The sequence below is a fragment of the Petaurus breviceps genome, unplaced genomic scaffold (genome assembly GCF_028583685.1).
Source record: "Petaurus breviceps papuanus isolate PSGF00001 unplaced genomic scaffold, PetGlider_PUasm1.0 225, whole genome shotgun sequence".
NCBI classification, from domain to species: Eukaryota; Metazoa; Chordata; class Mammalia; order Diprotodontia; family Petauridae; genus Petaurus; species Petaurus breviceps.
Genome location: NW_027185889.1, coordinates 806,388 through 821,179, shown reverse-complemented (window position 1 = coordinate 821,179; position 14,792 = coordinate 806,388). Strand labels below are relative to the sequence as shown.

General features: G+C 37.1%; 1 protein-coding gene across 4 annotated transcripts in view; it reads right to left on the bottom strand.

Annotated features, from left to right (window-relative positions):
* TMTC2 (transmembrane O-mannosyltransferase targeting cadherins 2) overlaps window positions 1-14,792 on the bottom strand; it is a 570,414-nt gene that overhangs the window by 175,084 nt on the left and 380,538 nt on the right. For all 4 annotated transcript variants that reach the window (XM_069095098.1, XM_069095096.1, XM_069095099.1 and 1 more), the window contains one exon: window positions 4,509-4,630. In XM_069095098.1, the coding sequence (XP_068951199.1) occupies window positions 4,509-4,630 (122 nt within the window). The remainder of the gene's footprint in view (window positions 1-4,508; window positions 4,631-14,792) is intronic.

Genomic DNA, 14,792 nt, shown 5'->3' with positions numbered 1-14,792 from the left:
TGCATATTTAATAAATGCTTATTCTTTTTCCCTTTCTCATAAAATGGAAGATGTATCCTCTGTTCCTCCATCTCTACCTCCCCTAGCAATATATGCCCTATTCTGAATTTTTGGCACCAACCTTAGTAACAAAGTTCACAAAAAGAAAACCATAGCTTTTGGTAGAGAAATTAAAACTCCAGTCAAGGTTAGTGCTTTCATTGGCCTTCCTATCAGAATGGAGGTTCGCTTACAGCTTCAGGTATAACTGTATTCAAAGATGAAAACAAACCCTGGGGCATAAACCTACCCAATGGGACTATATAATATATCAAAATGAAAATACAATTGGACAGAGCTTTATGGCTATAACCTTTCCCAATATAAATTTTATACATAAATTGGTTTCCATAGTGTTGAGTCATTACAATTATTTTACATGTACTCTAGGCATAGAAATCCCCACATCACACCTCCTTGACAAAAACAGAGGCTCTATGATATTTTGGAAACGGGCAGGAATAAGAAAGAACTTTTAAAAAATGTCATAAGGATTTTAATTGAGATAAATCTTTTAGGTAAAATCAACATTTTTTAAAATTGTTAAATATATTAAAATAAAAATATATTCAGCTTACTTCCATTAAATGAGTTCAGGATTAATCAATAAACTAAAGGCAATGAAAATAAATGTATTTTATATGAAAGCATCATTTCTCAAATTGGACTTATTTAAAATGATGAATTTTTGCATTAGAAATAGGGCCATTCAGTTTCCAGCCCTGCATCTGTTGCCACCTTGATGACCCTGAGCAAGTCTGGTATTCACTCTGGACCTCAATTTACTCTTCCAGCAACTGATTATATGCACTCTAAGGTCCATTTCAGTTCTAACATTATGTTTCATTTTAATTTGATTTTAAAATATAATTCTGACATGATATCCTGAATTGAGGTAATTGTTCTCAGAATAAGTTAACATAGTTTCAGTCACTCCTCCATATAGTTATTTCTCTTTTCCTTAATGAAAAAGTAAGCACTACCAGAATTAAAAACATCAGTCTCCACTCCAACTAAAATTGTACCTTCTGCTGAGGCAAATAACCAATTGTTTTTACACTGTTTTACATTTAAAGTATTAGGAAGTCAAAATATGTGGCATTTTTCACTTTGCCAATCCCATGCTGAATCAGTGGCATACTATCAAGTCAAGAAATCCAAAATGAGATGAAGGCAGTCCTTGGGGATCAAAGAATTTGCCAATTCCCATAATTTAGAAAGAAATCTGTTAAAGATGGCTATGGGATTTTCACGCTGTGAATCTAAACTATCCCATAACAGGGTTTATATTTCATCTAATCAGCAACTTGGAAATTAAAAAGAGTCCTTAAGTAGCATTGGGGGGAAAAATTAAAATTTGGATTGTAATATGCAAAGCCCTTCCTTCCCCTACATATGTTCCAGTAAAATAAAGCTTCTGAGTCTCATAAAGAATTCCTCCTGAAAAAAAAAAAAGGAAAGAAAAAAGCAGTCTTTCCAAATTATGTCTTAGATGCAGGAAACATAAAATAAAAAGCCTCAAGAAGAGAAATAAGGACTCTTGGGAATCCTGGGTCCAGAGTATTTGTCAAAGTTGAGGTATTTTGCAAATTATGTGTGTGTGTGAATGCTCTCGATTTATCTTCTCAAGATAACATTTTTTGTTATCTAGGGATCACAAAAAAATGAATTTGAAAACCTACAATATACCATTTGAGAGAGATTTGCAGACAGCACTTTATCAATCCAATTGAAAAGTAAAAATTCCACTTTAATCAATGTTTGACTTAAAAACATTTCCACAATGGAGTAGCACTGGCAAGCCTCCCATGGACTTGTTTTCAGATCTGAAGCTGTCTTAGTCATCCTTATAAAACTGAACTCACTGGGAATTTCACAAGGCATAATAATTAATAACAATAATATAATACTTTTGTGAAGGGTGAAACTATACAAAATCTTTGGTAGTCTGAAAGGCAAAACAGTAACATACTTAGCCTCAAGATTTGAAACAAATATATTTGCTTATGTATTTTGTTGGTTACAAAACATCTATAAGCAAAATACTACACAAATGAGTAATTGTTACAGAGTCTGAAATGACCCCAAATATTCACAGGTGTCATAAGATCATAGCAGGTAATTTGAAGAAGTGATGTAAGGGCAATGAGGTAGCTAGGTGCAGTGGGTAGAAGGCTGGGCATGGAATAAGGAACATGAGTTTAAATCTAACCTCAAACGTACTAGTTGTGTTACCCTGGGCAAATCACTGTAATGTAATGCCAAGGAAAGGAAACTTCCCAAGGTTTAAAATACCAGCATAGGTGCTCTCCATTTTATTCAGTGACAAATTAAGAACAGAGAAGATCAAAATATGACATCATTCAAAATACAGCATTTACTAAGTGTGATTACATAATCTCCAAGTACTACCCCACCCCAGGACCTTACATTCATTCAATCAATTACAAAGTCCCTCTTCTAAATACTACTCCACCCCTAGGCTGTACCTTCATCTAGTCCATCACAAAGCCCCTCTTCTCAAATGGAGATTAGTTTCCAATCATAAGTAAAGTACATTCATTTGTTCAATCATAGAACACAAAAAGGTCAAAAGTTCCCCACCCCTGGATCACAATTGAATCTACCCCAGAGTTACATCAAGTTTAAGCACAGCACTTAATACCCAAATGGAGGTCTTTTCTTCATCTTGAAAGAGGCAAGTTCTCAGCAATCTTTGTTCCTGGGGAGACAAGGCTTAGCAAAGCCACAAGATACATTGCCAGTCTCTTCATTAATTCATCCTCTGTCTGCAGAACAGTCCTAGGACCCCTGAAAACATTAGCAAAACCCTCTCCCAGGATTTCTGTAAACATACAACAAGAAAATCCTTCTTCAGGGCTTCTGAACCAACAGAAAGGTTCCCAGACCCCTGCAACAACAGCACTGTCCTTCACCAGTGGACAGTATTCACTCTCTGTCTGCAGGACAGTCTCAGAAGCTCTGAACCAACAGAAAGGTTCCCAGACCCCTGCAACAACAGCACTGTCCTTCACCAGTGGACAGTATTCACTCTCTGTCTGCAGGACAGTCTCAGTAGCTCTTAACCAACAGCCAGGTTCCAGAATTTCTTCAACAACAGGACTGTCTTTCACCAGTGGACAAATCTGGCAAAACAACATTAAAACCGACAGACAAAGTACCAGCAAAACAGCCATGTCTCCTCAGTCCTTGGCAGCTCCGGGGGCAGGTCTCAAAAGTCTAGGGCAATTCAAAGTGGCCCTCAGCAATCCTCTCAGTCTCTCTCTCTGCCTCCCCGATGGTGCTGCTTCCAAAAAGTTCTTCTGCCTCTCTCTGTGTCTCTCCAAATCTACCTCACCAGCGCCTCCCAGTTCAGGACTTTCTTTTCACATCAACAAGTCCATCCCACATGTGGGATTAACAAACTCTGGGTTTTAACACAATCAATTTGAAAACCAAGCCAATACAGGGGGATCTTTATATTCCATTACTATCACAATCACTTAACCTCTATTTGACTCAGTTTCCTTAACTGTAAAATGGGGATAATAGTACCTCACAGAGTTGTTGTGAGGATCAAATGAAATAATATTTATAAAGTGCTTTGCATAGTTCCCGTATATCTCAGTCTCCATAAAAATTCCCCTTCTCCCTCAAAAGATAGCAGCTAGAACCAACAGGGATTCATCTATGGATGTTGAGATAGTTATCCTCCTTAAAGGCTCAGCTCATGTCTCTCCTCTTTCACAAAAGCTCTCCCCTAATGCTCTGCAAATCTTAAAATGATGTATAATTATCATTCATTAGGGTTCATCTTTCACATCCTAAATACCTTGTACACAGTAGGTACTTCATTAATATCTGCTAGTTTAAATTGTTGAATAGCAAGGATTCACTGCAGACCAGACCAAAAGAGATAATAATTAATTTAGAAGATGACACGGCATAAGAAAAAAATATATGCAAAGCTCACACAATATTCTATGATGTTTCAGGTAATGCTTGCCTTTAAAATTTCATCTTTATGTAAATGCTACTGCTAAGGTTACTCAATGTATTCAGTACATAAGCCAGACTCTTTTCCTCACACCAGTGAGCTTTTTCAAGGGTAAAAATCCCTTCAGTGTGCTGACAGACAATAAAAAAAATGCTTTAAATCTACAATCCCACCCCACTGTCCCCAAACCCATTCTGGGGTAATTTCATTTTGCTCTGAACCATTTATGCACTCACGCTGGGTCCCTTTTGTAACTCATGGTGTGTATCTATAAAACAGCTGTGGTTATGGTAGAGACTAGGCCCATCCTGTAAGGCCCATGTAATGAAAAAATCTGCCAACACTCACAATGGTATTCTAGACCGATAAGTACCCAGACCAGAGAAGAAGTGGGAAGGTCATTCTGGATTTCTCAACATAGGCTCATGCTGAGAGCCCCAGTGTCTGCCTAATGAGGATGCTGGATACTTACTGTTAAAGCCAAGAGTTTCCCATAGGTGAGATGAGCAGGGATGTGGTCAGTCTTGGATCTCAAGGATTCCACATACCAATGTTCTGCCTCTGGAAGTTTGCTCAGCCTTAGGTAGGCCTCACCTGGAAAGAGATATATTAGGAGTCACAAGATACTCACAATCTTACCACTTAAAAGTCCATTCTCAGTAATTTGAAGGGGGGGGGAGGGGCATTCACTCAACAAGTATCCATACATTACCTGTGAAACTATAAACTATTTTGCCTGGCACCAAGGTGGATGAAAAAGATATTTAAGATGGGCTCTAAGCTGTGACAAGGCATCCAGGTATCCATAGCAAGCTTAAAAATGGCATCCTCCCTGCTGGGTTATTATAGATATTTTGTATATTAACTGGAAACACACAAAAGGAATGGGAAGGGGAACACTATGTAATTATATTGATCCAGTCTGGTCCCAGTTAAGAATAGAGAAAAATGTGGTTTTTTTCAGAGGTGAGGGAAGAGGGGAATATAATATCAAATATGCTATCAATGGATTGATTGGTTTAGATGAAGAATGTGTGTGTGTGTCTGTGTGTGTGAGTGAGTATCTTTGCCACATGGGATGCTTCTCGGGGTAGGGGAAAGAACATATATTTGGGAATGGATATAATGTTAAAAAAAGATCAATAAGTATTTATTATTACCTATTATGGTCCAGATATAATGTTAACCAAATGATAACAACCAACATTTATACAATGTTGTAAGGTACACAAAGTACTTTGCAAATATTATTATTATGCAATTGTGATAACTGTCTCAATAAGCAAACATCTGATCTTGGTCTCATGAGGAATGGAAGTCCATGGTAAAACCAATTAAAAATGCAAGTTTATTAATGAAAGGCTATGGAAAAGGGTGAGAAATATTTCCTCAAAAAAGAATGAAATCAATGAGAAGGAAAATAAGATTGCCAAAAGTATGGTGAAAGACCATGACTGTCCCAAGAGAATTTGCACATGAAGCTAGATGTCAACATTTAGATACAAAATGGAACATATCTGCCAGGCTTTTTTTAAATAGCATCCATTGGAATTGCAGATAAAATAGGAACCACTCCATTTAGACTCTGTCATAGAGGTAGCACTTAAGGAGAAAATAACCCAAAGAGCAGCCAAGAACATCCTGACTCTGCCACTTATCAGGTATGTTTGTAACCTACTTATGTCTTGCCACTGAACAGCAATGATTCTGGAGGAGAGAGTTTGACTGATGACTTTGCATAGCTCTACCACCACTAAAATATAATTCACTTGCAAGTCAAATCAATACTGCCATTGTTCTTAAAAGGGCTATGTCAATCTCATGGGCCAATTTATCACCCTTGTACCTTTCCAGACCAAAGTTCCCCTCCATAGTAAGAGCTCCTCTATGTACATTTTCTCTCCCATTGGAATGTATGATCCTTTGGGAATATGATTGTCATTGCATTTATATTTGCATGGGCTGAGAAAAAAAATGTTTTTTTCATTTGTAAAGGGGTTTGGTACATGAGCAGAGAACCTCTGATGTTGTCCCTTTGTTTAAAAAACTTTTAGTACAATGCCTGATACATAGGAAGGGCTCAATAAATATTTACTGAATGAATAAGTGAATGAATGAGAACTGCCAAAGACCTGCTGCCAGAAGAACTGAATCATGAAGAGATGATACAAAATATCATAAAATGGGAGTAACTTGGAGAGACAATGGCCCATGTATAGACCTTCTATAAGTAGTTCCAGTATGCTAAGCTTTGGTCTCCTAGTTCTACTGGAGGAGCTTTTTTCTCTTTCTCATTCTTTCTTCTTATTTTTTTTATTTCCTACTGGGAAATCAAGGAGTCTTCCAAAAAGGCCCAAATCACCTTTGGACTTAATGTCTTCATATAATTCTCTTGAGCTGCACTCTTGGGAATCTCATTGACTTCTTCAATTACAGGCTCTCAAAAGAGGCAATACAGTGAGGACCCTGAGGCCATCTTCCCTCTGAGGCCTCGTAACACTTGGAAAGAGACTTAGTTCTTGGTCTCCACAATTTTTTCCTGTTTTACATGATGGTATTTGAACTTCCAATCTTGTGAGTTTCAAAAATCAGGAAGAAGCCCTGATATCCTGGCATTCCAGAGTCTGGATTTTATAGCCATGTGTAACTGTGCTCAGAGAGGCATGTGATGAGGTATGGGCTCTGGGAGCCCCCTTGAGATCTCCTTGAGTCCATGATGTACAGTCTCTGGGAACCCCACTTGAACTCTGTTAAATCGTGTCATTTGAGGAGGCATTTGCATGAGGCAATGAGGCTTACATGATGGCAGAGCCCAAGCCTCTGTTACAGACTTCCTACCCTTGAGCCCATCAAAATATCAATTCACTCATGAGCTGGCCTAGCCCACAATTGTCTGTAGTCACCAGGTAGCCTCCAGCAACTTCCCACCCTTAATCACTCATTGACCTCATTAACTCCTCCTGAAGACCCTCACCAAACTCCTCCTCTAGACCACTCCTAGATTCTTCCCACAATCTTCTGCATATAAGACCCCATCTTGTCTCCATGTTTGTGAGAGAGCCATAGAATAGTGAGAGCACCATAGAATGACCTAGCACAGACTTACTCTGTGTCTAATGCAAGCGAATTCTTAATAAACTTTATTTTTCTTTGGCTAAGAGAAGACTTGAGTTGAATTCATTCAACAAGACCCAGCGTGTTCGTATTTTGGGGTCTCCAGAGCAACCCTAACCCTCTTTATGGGTAGCCTCTTCACATGGAGTAGTCTTCAGGACTCAGTACAGGACTTAAATTTTATAGAGCCAGTATTACTTAGGGACAAAACTAAAAGGGAACCTATTTTCCCAACATCCTGAGGTGACAATACACATGTCATAAAGAGTATGTCCTCAACATGCAGGAAGGAAATGTTCATACTCCTGTTTTTGATATATCTTCAAAGTTAATATCCCTCTGTAAAAGCTCATCATTATTAAGTGATGAAATGAAATGGGAGTGATATCCAATGGGACCTAACAATGGGACAAACACAACCAGCACGGGATTGATCTAATAGCAGTGAGAAGATGTACCACAAGCTCCTCAAGATACCCTAGAATTCTGAGGAATAGATGTAGCAGCCTGCCTCTGAAACAGTGAGACCAGAAGTACTTGATATACGTTCATTGATTCATTCATCTATAAAAGTAAGATTAACAATAATTGTAAAAATAAGCTCATGCATGTAAGTTGCTTTTGAAAACTTTAAAACTCCATATGAATATCTAACATTATTATTAGATATGAAAAATATAATTTCACCACATAAATTAACTTTGTACTTTCCATATTTACTACTGTGACTAGTAATAATAACGGGGGGAGAAACTACTAGGAAGACTTGGAAAAGAGTTGCATATTATGTGCTATCATTGATGGATTGTTGGTTGAATCTCTGGAGGAAATACTCACATTGATGAAATCATAGTTCTACTGGAACATATGGAAAGTATAAAACAAATCAGTTTATAGAATAAACAGGAGCATTTCAAAGACATGCTTGATATATATATTTCTCCAACTCATTTGCAGATTCACATGTATGTTAGCAAATCCCCTTTCTTCAACGGCTTACAGAGTTAAAAGCAAAATCACAATTTCCCTCAGTTTTAATTTGCTCAGTCATCCATACTGAGGTAGAGGAAGATGAAAGAGCAACAACAGATGGCTGGCCCTTAAAAATAACTTTTTAATATAAAATGCACATAAAGTAATTCTTACAAGGGAAAACTCAACATATGAGGTGCATTGCATATGACACTTTATTCTTTAAATCAAGAGTTGTTGGCACAAAATGTTCTATGCTAATGAAATTATAAAACCTGCAAACATAACCACAAACATCAATATCTATGGGTGGATTATGGTTGAGAGACTTGATCTAGCTTTCAGAATGTGTAAGGATTGTAAAACTGAAACTCTGGTAAAAGGAAAACAAGTTTGACTGTCAAGAGGTAGCATGGTGCCATGGAATGAATAGTGGACCTACCATTAAGAGATCTGGGTTGAAGTCCTGGCTCTCTTATTCACTAAATGACTAAATATTTTGAGCCTCAAGCTGTTTACACAATTGCCTTTAAAAGGGGGGAAGGCGAATTACTAATGCATTTGTGAATTATCTCAACAAACTGTCATAAAGATATTTTGTAAGCCTCAAGGTGCTTTACAGTATCCAGCTAATGATTTTGTTACAGAAAAACAGAAGAGCTCAAATTAGCATTCAAAAGAATTAATAACGGAACCCTCAAGCCTGGGGTGCAGGTCATTTTTCATCTTTGAATAAAACAATTTGAACATCAGTATATATGATTTGATCAGTGTCAAGGAACTCCCAGTAAGGAAAATCCCTCTGCTCAAAAAGACCAACTATTCCTCTGTAATTTTTCAATTTAGAAACTAGCCTGGCCCATTTTTAACACTTAACTTAACGGTTAAATAACATTGTCACATAGTCAGCATGCACTGGGGAAGACATTACACAAATGCAACTTCTTAACCTTGAAAAATATAAAAATCATTAAAAAAATTAAAGACATCACAAAGGGAAGTTGCCAGAGAGAGGCAAGGAGGAAGGGCAGGAAAACTATAATTTCACTATGAAAAGAAAATGAGATATAGCTAGAGATTTGGTAAAGTATCTATCCTCCTGGGACCTGTACTTTTTTTTCTTAATGGATAATAAACAAAAAGGGGATCTTAGCCAGAAAAAAAGAAGCAAGTTGTAATTATTTATCCTTTCCTTGCAAAGAATAGTAGAGCTGAAGATTTGTTATTTTGTTTTGTTTTGTTTTTCCATAAGAAAGAGACATGTTTCAAGATTTTCCTTTGATCATGTTTAGCCTTCAGATTTGTTTCTGAATCATTCCCTGGCAAGATGAATCTGAAGCTTACAATTAGCTTCAGGCAGCTAGAAGACAGAATTTAAGATACAATACATATAATTTTGTTATTTTTCTAACCCCAGTAAAGCCCAAGGTCTGAATAATCCAGGCAAAGGCCACCTCCTTATGGGAAAGATGTTGGAATTACTGATGGCTCAGAATCTGAGCAAGTGTCAACTGAACTTATTCCAATGATGTGATAGGAAGATTCAGCAGACAGATTGAGCTGAGTTACCTGTGCATTTGCCAGTGTTGAACCTAGCACCTCTCTGCATCCTATTTCTTGTGACTTAGAGGGCCCTCCATCACTCCTTCCTCTTCTCTCTCTACCTATGGAAATCCTACTCATTCTTCAAATTCTACCTTCTCCATGAATGTTTCCTTGACCACCCTAGAGATAGGAGGAATATCTCTTCTCTAAACCTCTTCAGCAATTCTTGACTTTAATACTCATTTGGTACTCACCTACCTACCTTCCTTCCTTCCTTCCTTCCTTCCCTCCCTCCCTCCCTCTCTTTTTCTCTCTCTCATCTACAGTTTATCTCCCTGTTATATCATAAATTTCTGAAGGTCAAGAATCATTAAAATAAAAACTTTATTTTCTCCCAAAGTATTCTACACATCATAAGCACTCAGTGAAGATCAATCCAAGAATCAATTAGCATTTATTAAATACTTACTATGTGCCAGACCCAGTGTTAGGCACTAGTTATACAAAGACAAAAATAAAACTACTATTCAGGGGATTACATTTCATTGGGAAAGACATTTAGATTTATATATCTGTATCTATACATATACACACAAATGGAGATATATAGACACAAAATATTTATATATAACATTTGAATGTATGTGCATCCATACATATATGCACATATCTATGCATCTATATCTATCTAGCTATATATATAATATATTAATTATATTAAATTATAATATAAATAAATAAAAATATATTAATAATAATAATTAATATATAATATATATAATATATATATGTTTCATGTAGAAGTTGGTGTTTAAGCTGAGTCTTTTAGGAAATAAGAATGTAGGAATAAAAATTTTCTTTAGGAAATGGACTTTTCCTTTTCTTCTTTTTTTTGGGAAGAGACCTTGGAGATTGACTAGCCCAACCTCTGCATTTTGCAGATCAGGAGGCAAAAGCTGAAAGTTCCAGGGAATTTCCTGAAGTCATATAGATAATAAAGAGCTGAATATTGTGGAAACTAGAATTATTTAAATTTGTATAAAAGCAATTGTAGAATGAAGGGGTGTAGTCATGCACAGGAAAAGTTTGACCATAAGTGCAATTGTGCTGGGGGAGAAGGAAGGCCTGCCTCTTAGAAAATCCTAGTCCTTATCCTAGGGTGAGGGGGGCATAAGGAAGAGAAAGAGTGAGTGAAAGGAGGTCTTGAAGGGAGCTGAAGCAATAGCAAACACAGCAGGGCAATAAAAGCCTAAGAGAGTTCACATTCTGTCAGGCCAAAGGCCTGTGAATAACTGCCAGGTTTAGTATAAGAAGTGTGGCAGCTACAGGAAGGAAATGTTCCCTTTCCAATCATGACAGCATCTGGGCGAAGTCTCCTTTGACTCCTTCTGGACAGAAATCTGCAGCTGAGCCAGGACTTGAATTAAGGGTTTTAGACTCCAAATTCCATTTTCTTCCCATTATACCATGATATCTAGTGAAATATCTAACATGTAAATAAAATATATGAATGTAACATCTTAGCAGATGCTATACTGATTACTTAGGGCACAATTTTTTTTTCCAGAAAATCTTCTATAGAGCCACACCTTCCTAATTAGCATAGTACCTGGCACATAATGAACAATGATTTATTTTTCATTTAATCTTTTATTTCGCAGTTGATCTTTCAAACTAAAGTATAAGACCTCACTTTTATTCCTATTAAAATTTTCCCTGATTTAATTCAATCTAAAGTTCAGGACTGACTCATTCCCTAATATCTAGAATTTATGGAGTGCTTTAAAGTTTGCAAATTGCTTTGCAAATTTTTTTTTTATCCTTACAACAATCTTGGGAGTTAGATACCATTTTAAAGATGAGGACACTGAGGCACAGAGAAGTTAAGTAACTTTCCCAGGATCACACAGTTACAAAGTTTCTAAGGCAGGATTTGAATTCAGGTCTTCTAAACTGCAGGTCCAGCATTGTATCTGCTGTCTCAATCTATTTGAAATTTCAAGAATAAGAAATTAGCATTATCCTCATGCCATATGAAGATCCCAGGCAGTTTCTTGTGTAGTACCAAAAAGCAAACTCTGATTGGAGGGAAAGGGGACAAAGGAAAGTTTCCATTGATTACTCAGATCTGGCACTCTAGGCAGCATCACTCTGCTATCAAAATACTGTAATAAATACAGTAATGGCCACCTATCACTTTTATCAAACATTCTGGAATCTCTAAGTATGCACAGTCAATTTCATTAACAAGTAGATTTGTAAGAAAATGGGTTTTGAGGATGATAGAGAAAATTGGCTGCCCATAATATGATGTGCTTTTTTAATGTTAGTTTAATTGTATGGCTGAAGTGAATGTGCAATATACAGAATAGGGAGAAAATTAAATGTTTTTACAAAGTCTTGAAAGAGTGAAGGCAGTTAGGTGGTACAGTAGGTAGAGTATCAAGCCTGGAGTCAGGAAGACTTGAGTTCAAATCTGACCTAAGACACTTACTAGCTGTGTGATCTGGGCAATTCACTTGACCCTGTTTGACTCAATTTCCTCATCTGTAAAATGGTCTGGAGAAGGAAATGGCAAACCAGTGTAGTATCTTTGCCAAGAAAGCCCCAAATGGTGTCACAAAGAGTCAGACACAACTGAAACAACTTAACACAACAAGAAGAATACTAAGTCTAGGAGGTCAGGAAAAATTTCGTGTAGAAGATGATACCTAATCTGAGATCTAAAGAATATGAGGGATTCTAAGAATCAGAAATGAGAATTTAGATCATTACAGAAATGAGTGACAGCCTGTAACAAAGCACATATGTGTAAGCCTGAATACAAATAACTATAACATGTGTAAGAACTCTAATGGAGGAGAAGGGGAATAGGAAGGTAAATGGTGAATTTATGTTTTATACTAATTAGAAGCTTAAAATGGAAACTGACAAATATATGGGCCCCTAGGAGGAGTGGACTGACCCTCTTGATCAGTTTTGAGTCCAAATTGGACAAATTCCCTAAAATCTTCATGCTGAGTTACCACATATAAGGAATTTAGTACTTCCTTTGGGCTAAGAAGAAAAAAGAAAGAAACTTGTTCAGTTTAAAAATGAATTTCTATTTAATTTTAAAGTGTATACATAGGACTAAAGAAGTTCATGTTTGAAGATATTTTTATTGGTATTAGGGATTAATTTATGAAAATCTGGATACTTTTATTTAGCTGTATTTGGGTTAAATGGAACTTTACTTGAATCTAAAAATAATTTTGACACTTGTAAGGAGAGGAGAGTAATCTTCTGAGTGCTAGACCCCTCACTCTTTGCAACCCAGTCACCCTTTAGCTACCATTCCTAAATTGAAGGAGTAACTTCACTCAACTTGTCTTCTAGACCTTCTAGCAACTTTTTCAACCTCACCCTATTTTCCCTTTAAAAATCTTCTAAAGCCCTTCTGCTGTGGCTGCCACTGGGGCTATGCGCCATAGCCATGGCTATCTGGTACCCCATCACTGTGGGCCTCAATAAGGGCCACAAAGTTATGAAAAACATTTCAAAGGCACGACACTGCTGCCACCCTGGCGCTTGACCAAACACACAAAGTTTGTGAGAGATAGGATCCAGGAGGAAAGGCAGGCCATGGAATTGTTAAAAGTCTCCAAGGATAAGTGAGCCCTTAAGTTCATCAAAAAAAGGATGGGAATTCATATTAGAGGCAAGAGGAAGAGAATGGAGCTCAGCAGTGTCCTAGCTGCCATGAGGAAGGATGCTGCCAAGAAGGACTAAACTGGACTCTATCAACCTTCCCCACTTACCCAATAAAGATTTGACAAAAAAAAAAAAAACGGCTTCTAAAAATTATAAATTTATACTCACACTGTCATTTTATCTCCTGAACACACGGTAGGCTTTCTCATCTCTACCTATGCCAGTGTTTATTGTGTCCTAAGACTGGACTATACCCCTGCCCATTAATCCCTCCACCTTTCCTATCCTTTCTTTAATTTCTATGTATCCTTTAAAACCCAACTCTCTTCAAGAAAACTTCTAATCCTCCACGCCAATAATAACCTCTCCTGCCCCAGATGTGTATTTGTCCATGTTTTATGAACTTATATAGTGTTGTGTATCAAAGTTTTCTGTGTCAGTATTCCCCAAAGAAAATGAAAGCTTGGGGGTAATGTAATATAATGGCCCTGGAGTCAGAAAAACTGGGTTTAAGACCAGTCTTTGACACATACCAGCTGTGACCCTGATCAAATCACTTTTAATCTCTTATTGCTTTGGGTAACCCTCTTGCACTATAAATTATAGAGAAGGTGTCAACGAGCATTGTTAGAGGGAGTTTCCCCATTGGGAGCTTTTTCGATCAGTGAAATCATAGGTCTGGTAATTATGTAGAAATATGTATAATAGTTACTATATACACACACACACACACACACATACATACAATATTATGTTTATTTGCACCTTTACCATATCCCGTCACTAAAATATGTGTTATGAGGTTAGGTATCTAATCTGTTTTATTTAAATTTTGCAATGGCTCCTAGGATTTTTTTTAAACATAATAGGAGCTTAATAAATGTTTTCTGAATTTTATTAAATAAATAGCTCACGTATATATTACGACACTCTTATATAACAACCCTATGACCAAGGAAGTACTCTAAGCCTCATTTTGCTGATTTGACATATGAGAAAAATGTTCTAGAGGAGTCCAGGAATTTAGAGTTAGTATATAGCAAAAGTAAGGCTCAAATACAGGATTTGCTGGCTACAATCTCAGTATTCTTCCTACTGCACCATGCTGATTGATAATGCCTCCATAAACCAGGAATTTTTTTCTTTGTTATATTAAGCTACTACATAATTTCTCTATAGTAATTAGCAAACTTGGCAGAGGCAGGCCGGGAAGGGGCCTGATCAACTGGGAGGGCAAGTCGTCCCACCAACCACAAGGGCCACTACCAGGCCTATCAAAAAAGGGCTGGGACTAGAAAAGGCAAGGTAAGAAGCAAATACAGGTGCCCCTGTCCTGGACAGCAAATACTCCTGGGGCTATAACTTCATAGACCAAAATTTAAAAAAAAAAAGCCCCTATCAGGACCTCCAAAGACCAGGATGACAGAATGAA